Below are 22,982 nucleotides of genomic sequence, written 5' to 3' on the forward strand. Positions count from 1 at the left end.
TGAAGATATTTTTCCATGTCAACACATGTAGACTCAGCTTCTTTAACAGTTGTTTAGTGTGCCATTGTATTCCTATACCATGCTTTAGTTAGCAATTTTTTTTAAATTGGAATATATAGTTAGTTTCTTAACTGAGGGATATTTAAGGATATCTCTAGTTGTGTTATTTCTAGACATTCACTTTTATAAATAGTGCTACAGTGAGCATCTCTGTGTATTTGTAGAGTGAATACCTAGAAGTGGGATTGTTTGGTCAAGGCTATGTACATAGACAGGTATTGGCAATTCCTTACCAGGAGGTCTTAACCAGTTTACGCTCAGACCCAACAGGTGTTGTCCTTGAGTAGTTTAAGACTTGGTTCAGCTGAGATTTTTATGTTTATTTTTTAAATTTAAAAAAATCTAATTTTTAAAAGAGTATATTGGGTAGAAATTGTGAATATTAGAATGTACATGGACAGTTCTGTTAAGGAAGCTTTTTTAAAAATTGTTTTTTTGGCTGTGTAGGGTCTTAGTTGCAGCACACAGGATCTTTTCATTGTGGTGCACGGGCTCTTCGTTGGGCGCATGGGCTTCTCTCTAGTTGTGGGGGAGCATGGGCTTCTCTCTAGTTGTGGAGCGCAGGCTTCTCTAGTTGTGGCACGCAGGCTCCAGAGCACGTGGGCTCGGTAGTTGCAGCGTATGGGCTCTCTAGTTGTGGGGTGTGGGCTTTGTTGCCCTGCGGCATGTGAGATCTTAGTTCCCCAACCAGGGATTGAACCCACGTCCCCTGCATTGGAAGGCGGTTTCTTAACCACTGGACCACCAGGGAAGTCCCAAGGAAGCTTTTTTTTTTTTTTTTTTTTTTTTTTTAATTTATTTATTTTTGGCTGCGTTGGGTCTTCGTTGCTGCACGCGGGCTCTCTCTAGTTGCGGCGAGCGGGGGCTACTCTTCGTTGCCGTGCGCGGACTTCTCACTGCGGTGGCCTCCCCCACTGCGGAGCACGGGCTCCAGGTGCGCGGGCTTCAGTAGTTGTGGCACGCAGGCTCGGTAGTTGTGGCTCGTGGGCTCTAGCGCGCAGGCTCAGTAGTTGTGGCACACAGGCTTAGCTGCCCCACGGCATGTGGGATCTTCCTGGACCAGGGATTGAACCCGTGTCCCCTGCATTGGCAGGTGGATTCTCAACCACTGCGCCACCAGGGAAGCCCCCAAGGAAGCTTTTTAAATGTATTAATCTTGGCTTTTGGATTTCTTTGCCTGGAAATTACCTATGAGTTCTTATCAATGTAGTTTTCTCATTGTTAAATGTTGCTGTGTTCCAACTGGATTATAAACTTTTTGAAGGCATTGTATATGTATTTATAATCTCCTTGTGTCTGCAGGGCCTGGCATATTTTCTAGAATATGTGGGATTTTTGGTATATGGCTGGGGGACAGATCTAATATTTTTAAGAGAACACAGTATTCTCAGCCTGAATGACCTGACGGACAGAGCTGTAATCCTTACATAAGGATTTCCACAGCAAAAGGAAACATTTCTTACGTTTTCGAAGGAATGGCTTCTTCCTCACTTATGACACTAATAGCCATTGTGGTTGAGAGAGGTCTAACTTTGGCAACTTCATTAGGAAGAAGACAATGAAGAAGAAAACTAGGGACACATTCACTGCTGTTATTACTGTTATTTCTAAAGAACTATAAAACTTGTGTGTTTGCAGATCAGGGAGCAGAGAAACATGAAGGGACAGGTCAGTCCTCTGGGATCACTGATCAAGAGAAGGAGTTGTCCACCAGTGCTTTCCAGGCTTTTACAGTAAGAAATGGTTTCTCTTAATCTGTTCCATTTTTAGTAACTGTCAAGCATGAATATTTTCACAGTGAATTTTTTAATTTATAATTTTTGTTCTGTACTAATTCCAGAGTTTTAAGTTTAGAGAGTAGGTTTAGGTTTAAAAAATTTTTTTTTAATTTTAGAGTTTAAATATGGTGAAAGGAATGGGAGTAATTTGAGCCATTTCCAACTTTTTGTGTTTCCATAAACATATTTTAACTGTCATAATGTTGTTTTTAAGTCTCTTAAGTTTAGATTTGTAAATATGTGGGTCAGTCTTTTCATTTTACTACTCTCTTCAATTCTCTTCCTTGACTGTGCTTTAAAATGGAACCCCAAAAGTTTATTGTCAAAACTTTAACTTTTCTGACATTAAACGACATGAAAGAAAACATTATTTTATTATCAAGTTACATACATGTAAGTGGAAGAACTTGATACTTGGGTATTCCAAGTATACTAGAAATTAAAATTTGGAGTAATTAATCATATTACCTTTCTTGGCTAGCCTTGGCTATTATACCTTGCTAGCAATATGTACTAATATATATTCTATCTGATTATAATATATATTACATATAGGTGTATTACATACCCATATGTGTGTGTGTGTCTTGTAGATATAATGCACATGTATCACTGTTAGAGTTTCATTCTTAGGAAATAAATATCCACAATTTTTTTTCTGTTTTATTGAGATATAATTGACATATCACAGTTTCTTAATTGGCATGACTCTCACTTCATCTAGTGACTTTAATTAGTATATTTAGGGGAATTATATCTGTCTTTGTAAGAATTTTTAAATAAAGATCAATGAAATATATTTGGAAATGAATGTATAGTTCTTAAAGTTGGTATGTAATTTTGTTTGTGTGTTTTTGTTTTAGGCTGGAAATTATGATGTCTGTCTGCAACATCTTGCCTGCCTACAAGATATAAACAAAGACGATTATAAAATAATTTTGAATACAGCAGTAGCTGAGTTTTTCAAAAGTAGCCAGACAACAACAGATAGTTTAAGACAGACACTTAACCAGCTGAAGAATCAGGTGATACATAAATGAATTTCATTATAAAAATATTGTGGTGCTCTCTAGATTGTGAAATAAAGTTAGTTAAGTAAAATTAATTTGACTTCTTATCTGATATTAATAGCATAATTTCTAATATAAAACATTTGTTGCTATTAATTTTATTTGTATAAAATTCTTACTCCATGAAATGAAAGGTATGTTGTGTGATTTTATTTTCTATTGGTTTTTTTTTTTTTTGGCTGCATTGGATCTTCGTTGCTGTGCACAGGCTTTCTGTAGTTGCAGCGAGCGGGGGCTACTCTTTGTTGCAGTGCACAGGCTTCTTCTCATTGTCGTGGCTTCTCGTTGCGGAGCACAGGCTCTAGGCGCTCAGGCTTCAGTAGTTGTGGCACATGGGCTCAGTAGTTGTGGCTTGCGGGCTCTAGAACGCAGGCTCAGTAGTTGTGGCACACGGGCTTAGTTGCTCCACGGCATGGGCGATCTTCCCAGATGAGGCTTCGAAACCCGTTGTCCCTTGCATTGGCAGGCGGATTCTTAACCACTGTGCCACCAGGGAAGTCCTTTTATTGGTTTTGAACTTGAACAGAATAAGCTAATACACAAAATTTGAATGAGCTTTGGAGTTTTGAGAAAGAATTGAAATAGAAGAGTAGCTGCCGAGATTTTATCTTATTTATAACTGCAAAGATCTGATTATTAATAATAATGTCAAACTGTTTTAGCATTTTGGATTAGGAGATGATTAACTGATCAAATAGAAGATATTCTGATTTATATGTGGTTTGGGACTTGCCTTGGTCATTGGGCATAACAGCATCACAAGGGTAGACCTTTGATATTCAAGAGGGCTAATAGCAGACCTTTAGTGCTTACTGTGTAACAAGACCTTACGTAACTAAGAACCTCGTATAGGACATCTCACTTATTCTTCCCAGTAGCCCTGTGAAGTAGCTACTATATTTTTTCTCATTTTACAGATGGGAAAGCTGAGGTACAGATGGCTTGGATAAATTGTCAAAAGACACAAAGCTTTTAAGTAATAAGAGCTACATGAACCCAGTTCTGTTTGTGTTTTTAATTGCTGCTTCATGCTGTACAAGGTCTTGAGACCTTTTTGAGCCCCTGTCCTGGATTCATGAGTACCACCATACTGTGGAAGCATCACCTAAAATGTGACATGGTTAGAAATAAGAGACCCCTTCAGGTTCTTCATGACTCTTTATAGGAGTAAAGTAATTTTTCAACCCTATTAAAATTCGTCAATGAAAAGGAGAATAATAGCCAACATTTATTAAATGGTTATTACTTGATTCCATATTTCATATTAAGTGCTTTTTATGTCATATCTCATATAATCCTCACATTCAACCCTTGTGGTAGGTATTTGTTATCTCAATTTTTTATTTTTTTAATACTTTATTTATTTATTTGGCTGCAGTGGGTCTTAGTTGTGGCATGCAGGATCTTCGTTGCAGCATGCGGGATCCTATCCCCTTGCGGCGCACAGGCTTTCTACTTGCAGCACATGGGCTCTCTAGTTGTGCACAGGCTCCAGAGCGCGCAGCCTCAGTAGTTGCAGCGTGAGGTCTTAGTTTGCCCCCTCGGCATGTGGGATCTTAGTTCCCCGACCAGGGATCGAACCCAGTTTCCCTGCACTAGAAGGCTGATTCTTAACCACTGGACCACCAGGGAAGTCCCCTATCTCAATTTTAAATTGAGGTTTACAGAGCCTATTAATTTTAATATTTACAGCTAGGAAGGGGAGAAGCAGGATTTGAACCAGACCTTCTGACTCTTGAGCCTCTTCTCATAACTGCCTCAGTCTCTATAAATGTATATGTCATCACATTACATCATTGCTCTAGTCTTATTAACCATGATTTATCTGGAGCTCCAGAATCAAAGGAAAGATGATGTTTGCTGATGTCTAGTACTTGCGCCCTACAACCCCATAGACAGTTTCTTGCAGGGAACATTAATTTGGGCTTTGAGTACAAGTTCATCCTGAAAACCTTTTTTAGAATAAGAGGCTCCTGGGGACTTCCCTGGTGGCACAGTGGTTAAGAATCCGCCTGCCAATGTAGGGGACATGGGTTCGATCCCTGGTCCAGGAAGATCCCACATCCCACGGAGCAACTAAGCCTGTGTGCCACAACCACTGAGCCTGCTCTCTAGAGCCCGAGAGCCACAACTACTGAGCCTGCGTGCCACAACTACTGAAGCCCACGCGCCTAGAGCCCATGCTCCACTATAAGAGAAGCCACCACAATGAGAAGCCCATGCACCGTAACGAAGAGTAGCCCCCGCTCGCCACAACTAGAGAAACCCCACATGCAGCAATGGAGACCCAGTGCGTCCAAAAATAAATAAAATAATTAATTAATTTTAAAAAACATAAAGAATAAGAGGTTCCTGCAAACTTCCTGTTAAGCCAAGACAACTGTTTTTTGAAATCCTTTCATCAGCCTTTATTCTTTTTTTTTTTTAATTTAATTTTTGGCTGCGTTGGGTCTTCGTTGCTGCTTGTGGGCTTTCTCTAGTTGCACCAGGCAGGGGCTACTCTTCGTTGTGGTGCACGGGCTTCTCATTGCGGTGGCTTCTCTTGTTGCGGAGCACGGGCTCTAGGCGTGTGGGCTCAGTAGTTGCGGCACATGGGCTTAGTTGCTCCACGGCATGTGGGATCTTCCTGGACCAGGGATCAAACCCATGTCCCCTGCATTGGCAGGCGGATTCTTAACCACTGCACCACCAGGGAAGTCCCAGCCTTTATTCTTAATAAGATTGGTTCAGTAACACACACACACACGCACAGTGCCTTCCAACTCTCTTGAGTTTCCTACAAGTGTTTGTACTTGTGTCTCCTTGCTTTCTCTAAATCATACTTCTGTTCAGTCACATGTTTTGGGCATAGTGACACACCTTGTCAATCCATGCCACTTTCAGTGACTTTTTATCTCATTTAGTGAGTAGTTTTTGTTCTGGCTGGAGCAATTACTAGATTATTTTGGTGAATCATAGAAAATGTGGCAAAGTTATTCATAAGTTCAACCTTTGCTGAAACCAAAACTCCTTAATTTGTCCAAAACCCCTTTTTCTGGCTGAGAATTATCCCTTTCTTAGCTTATTCTTTCTTCATTGCATAACTACCTAGAAGTGTTATCTTTCTTTGGAAATTGAGTTTTCTCTATTTAAAGAGACTATTTTTAATCACTTGAAGATAGAGACTTGATAAGTGAAAATTATAAAGACCCCAAACTCATTGAGATGCACATGCTGTTAGCTAGCTAGGACCAATTGTTAACAATTGAACCCTCCTGTCAGGCTCACCACATGGGTGATTGAAATCTGCAGAAGTCTGATTACAAATCACTATGTATCATGAACTTTCTGTTTCTTATCATTAGCTAGACCAAGGTTGTTAAGTCCCTGTACAGTCAAACCTGGAGGTCCACGGGGGTTTGATTCCAGGGATCCCCCACTCCACGGTAGCAAAATCCACAGTTCAAGTCCCTTATATGAAATGGCATGATATTTTGATATAACCTACACGCATCTTCCTATCTTCCTGTATACTTTAAATCATCTCTAGATTATTTATAATACCTAACACAATGTAAATGCTATGTAAATAGTTGCCAGCGCACAGCAAATTCAAACTTTGCTTTTAGGAACTTTATGGAATTTTTTCCCCCAAGTGTTTTCAATCTGTGGTTGGTTGAATCCACAGATGCGGAACCTGTAGATACAGAGGGCCAACTGTATGTCAAAATTCCACTGCTTAATTTAGGAAAATGTCAGTCTTAGAATTAATTACTTAACATTCCTCAGTAATTTATTGCAGTCTTTGTGGTGGCAAAGAAAGATAAATTTTAATACAGGTAGAATTCCATTTTAATGTGTTCCATGGAATTACAGAATGGTTGTAAAACTTGATAAAAATTTAAAAGCCTATTACAGAAAGTGGGTATACAGATAGTCATTAGCTTTAAAATGCTAAGTGTTGTGACTTTTATTCTTTTGGTATCAGATGTGGATGTTAGGGTTCTAGTAAAGCCATTAAAGGCCGATTTTCACCACCATGTGTGACAAAGTATATTTTTGTTGTTCATTACTTTGAAAAATCTTTTTTTTTTAATTGTGAGAATAAAACCTGAACATAGTAGTAAAATCAGAAAGTATACTTTCTAGTCATATGACCTCAGGCAAGATAATTAAGGTGTTTTTTGCTGTTTCCTTATTTATAAAATGGAAATGATAATATCTATGTCCTTGAGGTATGAGAAGGATTAAAGGAGGTATTCTCTGTAAAAGGTTTAATGTAGCAGGCCTGGCACATAGTTAAATAGTATTATTTGTTAATGTTTAAATTTACTTTGCTTTTTACAAAATGGAATCAAGCTTATGTATAAGTACCTCATAACATTCTCATAGGAAAGGTCGTTTTGAGTTTTGCCCACTCCCTATGTAGCCTCTTGCTGCGTGAGGCTGGAAAGTGGGAACCCAACTCAGAAGCCACACTGGCTTTTAGAAAGCATTGAGGATACCTTCACAGTGGCAAGGAAGAGACTCACCTTGCCTTGGGCGAGGTACTTAATAAAGTCCCATCAGAATGTTTTACTTAGCAGAATTTTATATGAATGAAATAATTTTTAGTATGTGAGAGTAATTAAAATCTAGAGGTCCTATTAAAAATGTGGAAAATTTTAGAGTAAAAAATGTTGGCCTGTGTTCCTGTTTATTCATTTAGATTCTTTCACTTTTGCTCTTTATTACTGTTAGAACATAATCCCTGCTGATTGTTTAATAGGTGCACTCGGCTGTTGAAGAAATGGATGGATTAGATGATGTTGAAAACAGTATGTTGTATTACAATCAAGCAGTCATCCTGTATCATCTCCGGCAGTATACAGAAGCCATATCCGTTGGTGAAAAACTTTATCAGTTCATAGAACCTTTTGGTATGTTATCTGTCAAATCAGAAATTTGCCTATCTTCTCATACCTGTGAAGGTCTCTGATACTTTTATCTAGATAATAACCTGAATCAGAATTACATGTGAGTGTTTAAAGAAAGAAAAAAAGCTGTGTCGAGTTTTCTTTATGGTTAGAAAAAATAAAAATTATATCACTTTTAGATGAATCCAGGTTTTCCTTTAATATCCCACTGTTACCCCTATCCCAATTTTTGATGATAACTGTTAGAAATGCTATTTCTAATTGAAAAGATTTACTGATTTTTTTTTTCTTTGATGTTTAAACACCACCTCCATGTATCTGATCCTTTCTTTCTTGAGTAGTGTATTAAGGAAGGAGTGTTTTGGAATGTTAGGGGACAGTGTAGTATTTTATTTTGTATATTGCCTAATTGAAATTTTTGTGGGTAATCATAGAGTAGATAGTATAGAACCCAATTAGCTTTTTTGTTAACTAGCTTACAATTACTAGCCTCAAGTAAGAGTAGTAAGACAAGTAAGGGCAAAGAAAGAAGAGGGAGCAAATAAAGCAGCAAAGCTGGACCCAGGAAATGTTTGAGAGGGCCGCTGGTTTCCAGCCTGCAAGCAGTCAGATTTCAATTGTCTTCTTCTCCATGGCTCCTTTCTTTTAAATTCAAAACACTGGGGCGAAGTCCTGATTTATAAACCCCTTATTGCTGTTATGGTCACCACAGGACAGGTGGTGGTCTGTACCTGCTCTGGTGCTTTGGGAAGGTTCCAGGGTCCCTGGTGCTGACAGCTGGCTGGAGAGCTCTCACTGTGGCTCCAGGGAGGCCTTTTCCGGGTGCTCTTCTGCCCCTCAGCCCTGAGGATGCAGTGGCTGACAGACTAGGCAGGAGACCTCAGTGGTGAAAGATTGTGTGACTAGGGACCAGTTCCTTTCCCCTGTAAAGCTGGAAATCAGTTATATTTCTAGGATGGCACAGATGTGCTTTTGCTAGAAAGCTGGGTTTTAGAATTTCCAGAACAGATAATGAAATGATGTTCATCTTTACTATGGCTGAGCAGAATATAGCAACCAACTAGTCAGTTTTTAGATCCACTTTTCCTCCTTCTTTGAAAACCTTTTTTTTTTTAACTTTATTACTTGGCTCTTCATACAACATAAATTTATTGAGCATACCCTATGGAGCAGACACTGTTCTAGGGTCTGAAGATAATACAGTGAATGAAATAGAGAAAGTCTTTACCCTCATTAAGCTTATGTTCTAATGGCAGAGAGAGGCAATACGATAAATACATATGGCGAGGTAGTTAAATACTGCAAAGAAAGGCTAAAATTGGGTAAGAGGATTGACTGGGGATGTTATTTTTAGATAAGGTAATTGAGGAAGGCCTGGGATAAGACAGTGTTTGAGAGAGGCTTGAATGAAGAGAAGAGGTGAGCCACGCAGCTGGGGGAAAGCATCACAGCCAGAGGTAATAGTGTGTGCAGAGGCCCTGAGGTGAGCGTGGTCCTGGCAAGTGAGGGGAGCAGCAGGAGCGCCATGGTGACTGGAGCGAGGTGGGGAGCACAGGGTTAGCATTTTAGCCTAGGGAAGGACTCACTGTTTTTCAGGTGTGGTGTGCAGCCCTTGGAGATGTGTGACCTTTGCACATCAACTGCACTGACTTTAGTTCTAAATGGATTCTACTCTGGCCACTGTGTAAGAGCAAGAATGGAATCAGGAAGACTTGTTAGGAGGCTCTTAAGGGCTTTTGCAATGTTCAGTTCTTGATTATAGCAGCCTTCTTTTAGACCCTTTCCATTTATCTTCTCTTTTGAAAGGAAAGGAAAATAGTGTTATGTCATATACCAGACATATACCTCTCTTCACTGGGCTCTTCTTCCTTTGAAGTTTTTGTCTTTATATTTTCCTCTTGGCTGTTTCAATTTTCTGGTATACTGCAGTCCACACCTTGTTTCTTTTGTGTCTGTAATCACCCTGTTTCTTTTCCCCATCTCTGTGCCTAGAAAGGAAGTCTTTTTCCTAGAGTCATAGACCTTTTTAGAGTTAGAAGGAACCTCAGGGGATCGCCTGGTCCACCCCCTGCCTTCAGGCATGTGAAGTATTCTCCCTGTTTTACAGGTCAGCCAGCTGAGGTCTAAGTAGTTCAGTGATGTGCAGAGGCTGCACATCTATTAAGTAGCCAAGCAGGCACTGGAACTAGGGTTTCCTTCCACCTAAAGTAATACTCCTCATTTCATATGCTGGTATTTGGTAGATATTTTGCCAAAGGAATTTCAGACAGTAGAATCCCTGATATGAGAGACCTTGAGGTGCCTAATAGAATGACATTGTCGGTTCCATCCACAGCTCTAGGTAATAAACATTCCTTTAAGTCAAGACTCAGGCTTTGCTTTTTAGAGCTTTTTCTGTGGGGAATGGTCTGAGATACTTGCTTCACTTTGGATTGTGACTTTTCTTTTCATGTTTTTTCCCGCCAGAAGAAAAATTTGCCCAAGCAGTGTGTTTTTTGCTCGTAGACCTGTATATATTAACCTACCAAGCTGAGAAAGCTTTACATCTTCTTGCTGTTCTAGAAAAAATGATTTCACAGGGCAACAATAACAAAAATGGAAAGAATGAGGTGAGTGTTCTGAGGTGATCAGACTAAAATGTAAAGTATGATTAATATTTATGGTTATTAAATATTATTTTAACAGCTTTATTAAAATATAATTTACATACACAAAATTTACCGTTTCATAGTGTACCATTCAGTGGTTTTTAGTATACTCACAGAATTGTGCAACCATTACCACTATATGATTTCATCACTCTGGAAAGAAACCCTGTACCTGTTAGCAGTGATTCCCTTTCCCTCCTTCCCTCAGCCTCTGGCAACCACTAGTTTACTTTTCTTTCTCTGTGGATTTGCCTTTTGTGGACATTTCATATAAATGCAGTCATACACTATGTGACCTTTTGTGATTGGCCTCTAGTATATTATTTTCATTTTACCATGGGTAGCCTGTAGCATTCCTTTTTCATGTATTTCATTCCTTTTTATGGCCAAATAATATTCCGTTATGTAGATATGCCACATTTTTTAATCCATTCATCAGCTGATGAACGTTGGGTTGTTTTCCTCTTTTGGCTGTTATAAGTAATGCTGCTATGAACACTGATGTACAAATTTTTGTGGGGGCATATGTTTTCAATTCTCTTGGGTGTGTATTTAAGAGTGGAATTGCCAGATCATTTGGTAACTCTATGTTTAATTTTCGGAGGAACTACCAGACTTTTCCAAAGTAGCTGCACTATTTTATATTCCTACCAGCAACTTTTGAGGGTTCCATTTTCTCCACATTCTCACCAGCCCTTACCTGTCTTTTAAAAATTGTAACCATCCTAATGGGTATGAAGTAGTACCTCATAATAGTTTTGATTTCCCTAATGACCAAGGATATATGTTCACATCTTTTCATGTGTGAGATATTAGTTTTACAGAATGTGAAGATTACAATGAAGACAACAAAATTCCATAATCTGGGGAAATTTCATCATTAAAGTTCTTCAAAAAGAGGACATATTTATGACAATTAAGCTTCACCACGTTCTGGAGACACTTGGTGTAAATTAAGAATACATCTTCATTCTTGTGTTTTTCATTTTGCTTGTGCTTCTGGCCGCCAAGGGATGATCCTTCTTTCTTCCTCTTCCTGCTTCTTTGTTGAAAAAGGCGTGTTTGTAGAAAACAGATTATCAATACATTTCTTTCTGCCTGTATAAGTTCTTGAGGTTTAAAAATAAACATTTAGCATTACTTTTTACAAGTGTGTATATCTGAGAGTTCAGTTAAATAATCTTAGCATTATTCCCAAACACTGTTGTGTAGTAAAATATTTCGTTTTTATATTCAGTACTTGTAATAGTTGATGAAATATAACTCATTTCAGCAGATGCTGTGTGCTCTATGAGGTGGTACTAAGGTGACAAAAATGAAAACACTGCAGTTGTTGCTTTTCAAGAAGCTCACGTCTGTGGGAAGAGAAAGATGGAGCAAAATCTGTTCATGACAAGGAGGAAGGAGGTTAGGGAACGTTTCAGAGCAGTTTGGATGTTTGATTTGAGCCTTGAAAGATGTAACAGTTCAACAAGTCAGAAGAGGAAAGATGGAGCAGGATGACCATCCTGGCAGAGTAGAGAGTACAGAAGGAGTGAGAGTGGTGTGTGGGAGGGATTTCTGGTAATCTGACCTGGGGAGTACCTGAGGGATGTGATGGAGATCATTGGGGTGAGATGGGCAGCTCAAATATGGGTCAGATCATGAAGGACTTTGAATACTTTGCTAGGTATTTAGGGTATGATGTTGGCAGTGTTGATACCAGAGAAAGTTTAGTTTTGTTTTTTAATTTATTTACTTATTCGGCTGCGCCGGGTCTTAGTTGCAGCACGCATTATATTCGTTGCTGCGTGCGAATTCTTAGTTGTAGCATGTGGGATCTAGTTCCCTGACCAGGGATCGAACCCAGGCACCCTGCATTGGGAGTGTGGAGTCTTAGCCACTGGACCAGCAGGGAAGTCCCCAGAGAAAGTTTTTAAAAAGGGAATGACATGATCTATTATGGGTTGTAGAAAGACAATCTGAGTTCTGACCAAGTAATATCCAGGCTTTTTTTTTTTTTTTTTTTTTTTAATAAATGTATTTATTTATTTATTTATTTTTGGCTGCTTTGGGTCTTCGTTGCGGTGCTCGGGCTTCTCATTGAGGTGGCTTCTCTTGTTGGGGAGCACAGGCTCTAGAGCGCATGGGCTTCAGTAGTTGTGGCACGCAGGCTCTAAAGCACAGGCTCAGTAGTTGTGGCACACGGGCTTAGTTGCTCCACCGCATGTGGGATCTTCCCAGACCAGGGATCGAACCTGTGTCCCCTGCATTGGCAGGCGGATTCTTAACCACTGTGCCACCAGGGAAGTCCAATAGCCAGCCTTTTTAAACCTAGCCCATCACTATACTAAACTATGAGCTTCTTATAAGTAGAGTTTCTTGTCACCCACTCCAAACTGTTTTTTTAAAAATTTTTATTGGAGTATAGTTGCTTTATAGTGTTGTGTTAGTTTCTGCTGTACCGTAAAGTGAATCAGTTATACGTGTACATATAACCGCTCTTTTTTAGATTTCCTTCCCATTTAGGTCACCACAGAGCATTGAGTAGCGTTCCCTGTGCTAAACAGTAGGTTCTCATTAGTTATCTATTTTATATATAGTGGTGTATATATGTCAATCCCAGTCTCCCAATTTGTCCCACCCTCCGTTCCCTGCTTGGTAACCATAAGTTTGTTCTCTACATCTGTGACCCACTCCAAACAATTAAACCTGAATCTCTGGAACCTGGGATTCCGAATTTTGAAAATGTTCTCTAGGTGATTCAGATTAGCTCACTTGCAAATCAGTGATTTCAATTATGGTCAAAAATATTTAATTTTGGTTAACTTTGTTTCACCACCCTACAGACTGGTAATAACAGCAACAAAGATGGGTCTAATCATAAAGCTGAAAGTGGAGCTCTAATAGAAGCTGCGAAGTCAAAGATACATCAGGTAGCATAAATTTTAAGAGAAGTTATATGTGACATGTATTTACTAGTAGTTATGAATGATGAAGAATGTGATAGATCATTGAGAGCAGTAAATAATTCAAGGCATGTATGTTTATTTGGCTTTGAAGTATTACAGTTTAGAAGCACATTTATCCTTCTAAATATACTTTGCTCAAGATGATAATGCAATGTCATTTCTTTTACTTCTCTATAGAAAATTGAGAGAAATGGCCTGGGAATGTATTGGATGATAAAAATTAGTTTGTAGAATTTTAAAATTCATTGTTAGTTAGGCATATGCAGTTAAGAATTAATAGGATTTTTGCTTGGAACTTAGTTATAAATTTCATCCTGCCATGTTTTAGTTTTTAAAAGTATATTCCAAGAGTACAATAAAAATAGATTATTTAAGATAATTTTAAACTCACTTTTGCAAGTAACTGGTATAACTGTTGTGAACAGATTGGGTTTAATTTTCTTAACTAGAAAGTAAAATTGCTTCAGCATCTGTAAATCCACTACAGTTCCTACATACTAGCGTTTTTCCTTTGACAGTATAAAGTAAGAGCGTATATCCAAATGAAGTCCCTGAAGGCATGCAAAAGGGAAATCAAGTCTGTCATGAACACAGCTGGGAATGTAAGTTTCTTCTTGAGTTTTCTCTTTTTTTTTTTCAATTAGCAGCTTTTATGTCCTGAATTTTCTTATTTGGACAATAGGTATTATCAGTTTTAAATAATTTATCACAGTCTATTATAGTGCATATATACTGCCAGCTGTAAACCTTTATATTGAGTTGTGAAGTAGTGATCATACTGTGTCTATAATTTAACATCGTACTTTTCTCACTTAAAATTATAACAAGCATTTCCCTTTGGTATATAGCCTTCAAAACCACCATTTTGAATAGCTATCCAGAATTCTTTGAGTGGTTTATCACAATTCACTTAAACATTTACTGTTATTAGACACTTTAGGATTTTTTTAGATTATACTCAAAACATTTATTGATGATAAACAGTTTGGTTGTAACCCAAACCTTCCCCTTCCAAATGATCTTTGGCTTGACAATACCTTCAGTTTGATTAGTGCCAGAGTACTTGAGTTATAATTACTCTTTCATTTCCCTCCACCCCATCCCTCCACTAATAAGTAATTTTTTTAAAGACAGTAGAGGGAAGAGACAGATACGTTTAGGAAAACTGTTAACTAAAAGTGTGAAATCATAAAGAGATACGGTTTATAGAAGGAATAGTTCAAGAAAATTGACTCTAGAAATCTCAGGCAGGATCCAGATTGGCCACTGGGTCAGTTTTACTCAAGTGATTTTTGAGAACAGTTGTAGCCTAGACCTGAAGGGTAGACTTGAGGCTAAGAGGGAAAGGCTTAAGTATAAGTAGCCAGCCAGCCATTATCAAACCTTTCTTGTGAGAAAAGACATGATTCCCTTCCTTAAAGGATGCCATAGTCAGAGGGGAGAGACAAACAGGACAATAAATAATTGTTAGTCATACCCAAATCAGGGAAAACTTCAGGAGGAAGTTTTAGGAGAAGCAAAAGGTGGTCTGTGATCTAAAGCATGATTTTTGTAACAGCAAGATTAGCCCTTGAAAATAAGGAATTCTGTTAGGGAATTTTTCCATTCATAAAATGACACTTTTTTCCCCCACTTGGAAAAGCATTTGATTATTTGTACTTCTTTGGGTTCTAATGGAGGTGTATTTATATCCTAAAAAATAAGGGAGATCACCAGTCTCTGTGATAACCATTAAAATGAAGGACTTAGTTTCTGCTGTTAAATTGGCTTTCAATTAATAGTGTAATAGATGAAGACAGTCAGTGGATATTTTGCAGACTGTATTCTTACTCATATATGTTGTATGTATTTTTTTAGGTAGACCTTTAATAATTCAGTTTGTAAAGTGCTCTCTGCCAGGTTTCATTGTTTTAGATTGTGAGAGCAATGGAAAGCTCAGAGACCATAGTTTTTGTGACGGTGGCTTAAGTGACTCATGTATGCTCTTGACCACATGCCAGTGCAACAGTCTGATTACGATCTCACATTGGGCATCTGAGTACAAACTGTAAGAAACTTATGTTTTCTTTACAGTCCGCACCCTCCCTGTTTCTTAAAAGCAATTTTGAGTACTTAAGAGGCAATTATCGAAAAGCTGTGAAGCTGTTGAATAGTTCAAACATTGCTGAGCATCCAGGATTCATGAAAACAGGTAAAAGAAAATTGTGAAGTTTTGGTATTTTCTTCCTGACTCTTATGCCTTGTTCCTTGGTTTTTTCCCCTAGACTGCTCTTCAGAGTGATTTTTGCTAATTTTTTAAATGAAAATGTTTTATTATTGCTGCTTCAGAAAATTCCTGGTATTTTATTTTATTACTCATTTCCATTTTAAAAGAAGCCTCCCTTCTTATTTTACTTTTCTTTCACTTCACATGCTCTTTCTATCATTTTGGTTTTAATACCAGCTTCGAAATTATGTCCAGGGCATAAGGTCCTTGGTCTTTTGCTTTGTGAAATGAGTCCTTTTAAGGAAATGAGATCATAATGTTTTTACTTTTCCCTTCTCTCGCATAAAAGCAGTGAATAATATGATAGTAAAATGAAAGGTAAAATTTGCAGCTGTCATTTAAGTTCATATCATTGCTGTTTTATGGGGAAGAAGGAAATGAGGTTAAACTATTCAAGAAATGAGGTTAAACTTTTTTTTTTTTAAGATTTTTTTTTAATGTGGACCGTTTTTAAAGTCTCTATTGGGACCTCCCTGGTGGCACAGTGGTTAAGAATCCGCCTGCCAATGCAGGGGACACGGGTTCAAGCCCTAGTCCGGGAAGATCCCACATGCCGCAGAGCAGCTAAGCGCATGCGCCACAATTATTGAGCCTGCGCTCTAGAGCCTGCGTGCCACAACTACTGAGCCTGCGTGCCACAACGACTGAAGTCCACGTGCCCTAGAGCCTGTGCTCTGCAACAAGAGAAGCCACTGCAATGAGAAGCCCGTGCACCGCAATGAAGAGTAACCCTCGCTCGCCGCAAGTAGAGAAAGCCCGCACACAGCAACGAAGACCCAACACAGCCAAAAATTAATTAATTAATTAATTAATTATTTTTAAAAAAGAAATCTAATTAAAGTCTCTATTGAACGTGTTACAATATTGCTTCTGTTTTATGTTTTGGTTTTTGGCCACGAGGCATGTGGGATCTTAGCTCCCCAACCAGGGATCGAACCCGCACCCCCTGCATTAGAAGGCGAAGTCTTTAACCACTGGACCGCCAGAGAAGTCCCCAAGGTTAAACTATTGAAAATATTTTGTACCAAGTTCAGAATGCAAAGGATGAATATAGTGTTTGTTTTGTTTGAGATTCTATTCAGACCAATGCACAGAACACACATGCAAGCATACTCAAACCTTCCCCCATTCACCCCTTCAGTTCAGTGGAGTCATAGAGGATGGAGAAAGGCAGTTTTTTCCATTATAATTCTCTTGGGTACTCCATTTGTTCTGAGTACCCATTTCTGATTCTGTTAAATTTTTATTTTTCATGTTTTTATTGTCATAGTTTCCCCTCAGAGACCCTCTAACACCCAAACTGGAACGGTCTCTCAGACTAAAAAGGTAATATACATTGCAGAAATTTTACTTAGAATTGTCTTGACACAGATTTCAGAATTTCAGATGTTGTCAGTCTTTAAAATGGAGCAGGACATGTAGTTGACTAGTCAACAGTTATGATAATCTAATAGGATAGATTTTATATATAGTTATATACTTTAATATATTGATATTTTTCATAGTATTAATTTTAAAATCTTTAATTTGCTTCCCACACATAAAATTCAGTGTTTGCTGCTGATAAAATAGGCTTATTAGAGAAGATTTGGGAATAGAATTTCTCCTAAATTGTTCATAATGCCACTCGCCAGAAGCAACCTCCTTTAAAACATATTAGTGTATTTCTTACTCTTTTTTCCTCAGCCTAGCTTTTTTTTCTTTCTTAAATATTCTCATTGTTTAATTTTAAAATATATCAGAGGCCAACCTTTAGTATTTAGCATTGAATGAATATTCTGATTATTAATTTTATCAATCTAGTTGGGTGTTTTATATCATTGAGGAAAAGACAGACTATCAGTAAATTGTTTTGGAATGTTTGGAAAACCATTTAGAAAAAGAAACAATTTAGAAAAACCTGGATTGCTTTCATTACACCAAAATAAAATCTAGAGAGATGCAGGATTATAATGTAAAAATAAAATCATAAAAACAGCAAAAGAAAACTTGGATGAATATTTTATTTTTGTGGTGGGGAAGCCTCGATTAAACATTATCCAAAATCCAAGAACCATACAGTTTAGAAAAGATTACTAAATTTGACCACATAAAAATGTAAAACTTTTTATGATTGAAAACAAGCATACACACACCCTCTGAACCAAGTCACAAGACAGATGACAAACTGGAAGTGGAGGGAAATAATTGAAACAGATGTGACAGAAGGTTTCTATAACATACACACTAGCAGGTAACCAATAGGAAAAACATCTGTAACCAAATTTTTTAAATGGGTAAAGAGCAGGAAGAGGCAAGTGTACAGGATAAGAAATACAAATGCCCAACACACATGGGAAGATAGATGCTCAGCCATAGTCATATTTAAAGGAGTGTGAACGGAAAGAAGAGTGGAGACTTAGGGTTGAACAAACCAAAGCAGGATTTTACATGTTCTGTTTACATATACTTGCTATTCTTCATTTAATATATTTTGACTGTTTCTGTAGCTTGCTGCATTCCTTCCAGTTTGTACATAATATTTTGTTGTGTGGATGCAGTGCGTACATATTATGTTACTAATAAATACTTCTTGTCCTTTGCATTTTTGTATCATTTGCCTATGATTATTAAAAATTAAATCAGAAGAGAAAACTAAACAGGCTAACAAAATCAAAATGCAGGATTGATTTATCACCTTTAATAAGAGATTTTAAGAGAAAAGGAGTTTACAAAATTTTCAGATGTTTCCTAAATTTCAAATGCCTTATAAACTGTTCTGTAAGGACTGAGTAGAATTGCATATATAATTAACTCTTGCTCGCTAAGCCTGATTCTTGTATGATGTGTATCAACAATAAAATTTGTGGATAAACTTACGTATGTTTTTCTCAGGTGAATGCTTGAGGTGCATGTTCTGGAATAATCTTGGTTGTATCCATTTTGCCATGAGCAAGCACAATTTGGGAATTTTCTACTTTAAAAAGGCTCTGCAGGAGAACGACAACGTCTGTGCACAGCTCAGTGCAGGTAGCACTGATCCAGGTAAGCCCATTAAAGGGGGACAGTTTATATTTTACTATTTGAGGAAAATACGATTTTAAAGAGCAAGCATCTGGTTAAAATGCATGCCATGTGTTCTTACATACACTTAACACTGATCCTGCCCAAAAATTTGACTCTGGGGATTTTTTGTAGATGTTGCTCCTTTGAGTAATAATTAAAGAAGTTTAAGCTACATTCACTTTTTCATGGATTTGAAAGTCAGTAATCCCATATGGTAAATGTGATAAAGCAAAATATTTTGCTGAGATTTTTTTTTTTTAAAGGTAAATCAGCCAGAGATCCCTGGTTTCTATTTTTTTTTAATTATTAGCACCTTTAATTATTATTTATTTATTTATTTATTTTTTGGGCTGTGTTGGGTCTTCGTTTCTGTGCGAGGGCTTCCTCTAGCTGTGGCAAGCGGGGGCCACTCTTCATCGCAGTGCGCGGGCCTCTCACTATCGTGGCCTCTCTTGCTGTGGAGCACAGGCTCCAGATGCGCAGGCTCAGCAGTTGTGGCTCACGGGCCTAGTTGCTCCGCAGCATGCTCGATCTTCCCAGACCAGGGCTCGAACCCGTGTCCCCTGCATTGGCAGGCAGATTCTCAACCACTGCGCCACCAGGGAAGCCCTTGCTGAGATTTCTTGACTGTGCCAAACTAGTTTTATTCTAGCTTCTTTTCACGGTTTCAAATGTGATACTGTTGACAGCACCTGACAATCTTTAAGCAAATTCTTGGAGTTTATTCCTTTAATATTCATAGGATGTGGATCCTTGATCTGAAATGCTTAAAATCAGGCAATTATTTAGCTTTTTAAAATATTTAAAAATTTTTTAATTTTTTGAAAAATATTTATTGTTTTTAAAAATATTTATGTATTTATTTATTTGGCTGCGCCTGGTCTTAGTTGCAGCACACGGGATCTTTGCTGCCTTGTGTGGGCTCTCAGTTGCAGCATGCAGGATCTAGTTCCCTGCCCAGGGATCGAACCCAGGCGCCCTGCATTGGGAGCACGGAGTCTTAACCACTGGACCACCAGGGAAGTCCTGCTTTTTAAAATATTTTAAAGACTATTTAATTGATGGAAAATGTATCCCAAAAATCACAGTCTCTTTTTTTCTTTTTTTTTTTTGTGGCCACGCCACTCGGCTTGTGGGATCTTAGTTCCCTGACCAGGGATCAAATCTGGGCCCCGACAGTGAAAGTGCCAGGTCCTAACCACTGGACTGCCAGGGAATTCCCTAGTCTCATTTTATTATGGCCTGCAAAAGTTAGAATAAGTGAGTGGGACTTCCCTGGTGGCGCAGTGGTTAAGAATCTGCCTGCCAATGCAGGGGACACGGGTTCAATCCCTGGTCCGGGGAGATCCCACATGCGGCGGAGCAACTAAGCCTGTGCACTGCAACTACTGAGCCTGCGAGCCACAACTACTGAGCCCACGAGCCACAACAACTGAGTCCGCGCACCTAGAGCCTGTGCTCCTCAACAAGAGAAGCCACCTCAGTGAGAAGCCCACGCACTGCAACAAAGAGTAGCCCCCGCTCGCCACAACTAGGGAAAGCCCGTGTGCAGCAACCAAGACCCAGCGCAGCCAAAAATAAATAATTAATTTTTTTAAAAAAAGAATGAGTGAACAATAGTCATTGTAGGTATAGTACATTAATTTTTTATTTCCGTGGTAAAGTTCCCCAACACCCTAAGATTAACAGAATGCTTCTGGTTAAGAAAACACGTAATGATAACATGGCTAACTGAACTGAAAGTGAAAAAGAGTGGAATCTTCTTGCAGGCTCTAAAAGTGTGGAAAGGTAGTGTAAGGTTCAGTGGAGTGAGAGTGGGTCTTTGCCTTCCTGGAACATTGTTGCCTGAGGAGCTGGTAATGAGAAGACACATCTCTGGCCCCACAAGCACAGACAACTGAGATGCCTCTGGAGGATATTTGTGGGGTTGGGGATGGAGATCATCATTGTGGTGAGAGCTGTTTACAACTTCAAATTGGGAATTGGGGTCATTGGTGTCAAAAAGGCAGTAGTTGAGTACTTAGTGGTATAAATGTTTTCAGTGGAGCTGTTATTTTAAATCTGATGATTCTCATCTGCTTTTTATCATCAGGCAAAAAATTTTCAGGAAGACCCATGTGTACATTACTAACCAACAAGAGGTATGAGTTGCTGTATAACTGTGGGATTCAGCTGCTTCACATTGGAAGGCCTCTTGCTGCATTTGAGTGTCTGATTGAAGCTGTTCAGGTTTACCATGCAAACCCCCGCCTCTGGCTGAGGCTGGCTGAGTGCTGCATTGCTGCCAATAAGGGGGTGAGTCTCTGTCTTTTTGAACCCCCACCCCACCCCCACTTGTTGCATGGAGAGCAATAAATACTTGGTCACATAAAGACCTCCTCCCCTTTTTAACTCTCAGGGAATTTGTAAAGATAGTCTTCTGTTCTTTATCAGTTGAACAAAATTTAGTTTCATGAAGTCATGTGTTCACTTTCTGACTCTTGGTGAGCACGGCAACATGTGTCAGCAGTCATGTTGAAAAGTTGAAGCCATTAAGAAGGTCATATCTGTTGAAACAGTGGTCTGCGAGCTGCTGGGGCAGGGGCCACGCCATCAGCTGGCGTGAGAGTGGTGTGTGCGCCCAGTGATTAAAGGAGGGCTGCTGATAACACAGTGAGTGTGGAAAGAACCGCTTTACACTGTGCTTCCTCCAGTGCCGGCAGGGTTTACTTTTGATTCAGTAAATGTTGTCGAGTTAGTGGATTACCAGGCTGTTTCTCTCTGACACGTGTTCATCCACGGTGGCTGTAAGAAATAGGCCAGTTTACGCTAGCGTCCATGCCTAGATTATCTCCAAACGGCAGTTGGTGAAAGCCTTTTGAATCTCAAGTGGGGAGGGGTCAGTGGGAGGTAGGGGAAAGACAGGTTGTATCAGAATCACCAGATGTCTGTACCACCCCATTTCCTAGCCACCCCCTACCCCCCGCCGTTGCCAGACTCAGGCTCATCAGGTCTGTGGAGGTGGGGGGTATGGCATCCTGAGGTTTTGCCTGGCATGCTTGCCATAGTTGATAACACTTCCTGAAAAGCAACTACAGGAACTAAAGGGATTAAAGAGGTGTGTTTGCCTGGCAGTTTTCACACTTGATACTTAAAGTAGTTTATGATTTGAGTATGCCACTGGGGGAAGAGATGAATGTTGTCTTTGAGGCTTTAATGGTTTATTTCATTGTCCCTTTTAAGGGACAACGTTCTTATTAGATAATTCTTAAATTAGCTGATAAACAACTCTAGGCAGAATTTACACTTTTTTAAAACAAGAATCTGTAGAAATTGCTTATTCTCTTTAATGTGATGAATTTAATCAGTGTTGGATGCCTTAGTAAGGTTTAACATTTTCTTTTAAAATTACTTATTTTTAGAAGTAGTACTTTTAGGATTGTCTTTCTTCTATGGATTCCATTCTCATGGTTTTTTCCTCCCATTTTTTCTAGAAAGTTCTAAATTTGTAACTTTTAAACGATGGTAAAGATGACTTGGTTGTCATAATTTGGTGGATACCAGAACACTCACAGTCTGTGCTACTAATAGGAAATTTGCTATAAATAATTATCTGTTTATCTTTGTGCTTCTCCTCTTTCTAAAACCTGAGGTGGGGAACTCCCTGCCCGTCCAGTGCTTTCACTACCAAGGGCCCAGTTTCAGTCCCTGGTTGGGAAACTAAGATCCTGCAAGCTGTGCACAGCACAGCCAAAAAAAAAAAAAGGACTGAGAAAAATAAAGTAAAATAAAACCTGAGGTGACCGAAAAGACAGTAAAAACAACCCCAAAATACACTTGAGGAAAATCCCAACAGGAGAAATTATGAACTCCAAATAAAATTTCGTAACATTTATTTACTCAGGACAAAAAGGATGCTGAACAGAGCAGTTTGTACCTTCCAAAATAAATTCATTTTTTAATAAACAGAACCAATTTAATTATTAAATTGGTGATGCTAAAGAGGTCATTTTGTCCTCATTATCTGATGCATGTTGTTTCAGACCTCTTCTGGCAGATGCAGGGTTTATGTTTACCTGGGCAGTGTATGATATATAAGAAAAGATTTGCTAGATAAAAACATAGACTCAGGGACTTCCCTGGTGGGGCAGTGATTAAGAATCCACCTACCAATGCAGGGGACCATGGGTTCAATCCCTGGTCCGGGAAGATCCCACATGCCGCGGAGCAGTTAAGCCCGTGCGCCACAACTACTGGGCCTGCGCTCTCGAGCCCGCAAGCCACAGCTAC

The 22,982-nt window shown here is 38.9% G+C and overlaps 1 protein-coding gene across 3 annotated transcripts in view; it reads left to right on the plus strand.

Moving 5' to 3' along the window:
* The window catches only part of CNOT10 (CCR4-NOT transcription complex subunit 10), a 64,982-nt gene that overhangs the window by 11,284 nt on the left and 30,716 nt on the right, over positions 1–22,982 (plus strand). For 2 of the 3 annotated variants that reach the window (XM_036869684.1, XM_036869683.1), the window contains exons 2-10: positions 1,699–1,793; positions 2,702–2,863; positions 7,656–7,806; positions 10,270–10,412; positions 13,280–13,366; positions 13,921–14,004; positions 15,476–15,593; positions 18,543–18,692; positions 20,806–21,008. In XM_036869684.1, the coding sequence (XP_036725579.1) occupies positions 1,699–1,793; positions 2,702–2,863; positions 7,656–7,806; positions 10,270–10,412; positions 13,280–13,366; positions 13,921–14,004; positions 15,476–15,593; positions 18,543–18,692; positions 20,806–21,008 (1,193 nt within the window). The remainder of the gene's footprint in view (positions 1–1,698; positions 1,794–2,701; positions 2,864–7,655; positions 7,807–10,269; positions 10,413–13,279; positions 13,367–13,920; positions 14,005–15,475; positions 15,594–18,542; positions 18,693–20,805; positions 21,009–22,982) is intronic. The other variant, XM_036869685.1, reaches the window with a different exon arrangement.

The sequence above is a fragment of the Balaenoptera musculus genome, chromosome 11 (genome assembly GCF_009873245.2).
Source record: "Balaenoptera musculus isolate JJ_BM4_2016_0621 chromosome 11, mBalMus1.pri.v3, whole genome shotgun sequence".
Lineage (NCBI taxonomy): Eukaryota > Metazoa > Chordata > Mammalia > Artiodactyla > Balaenopteridae > Balaenoptera > Balaenoptera musculus.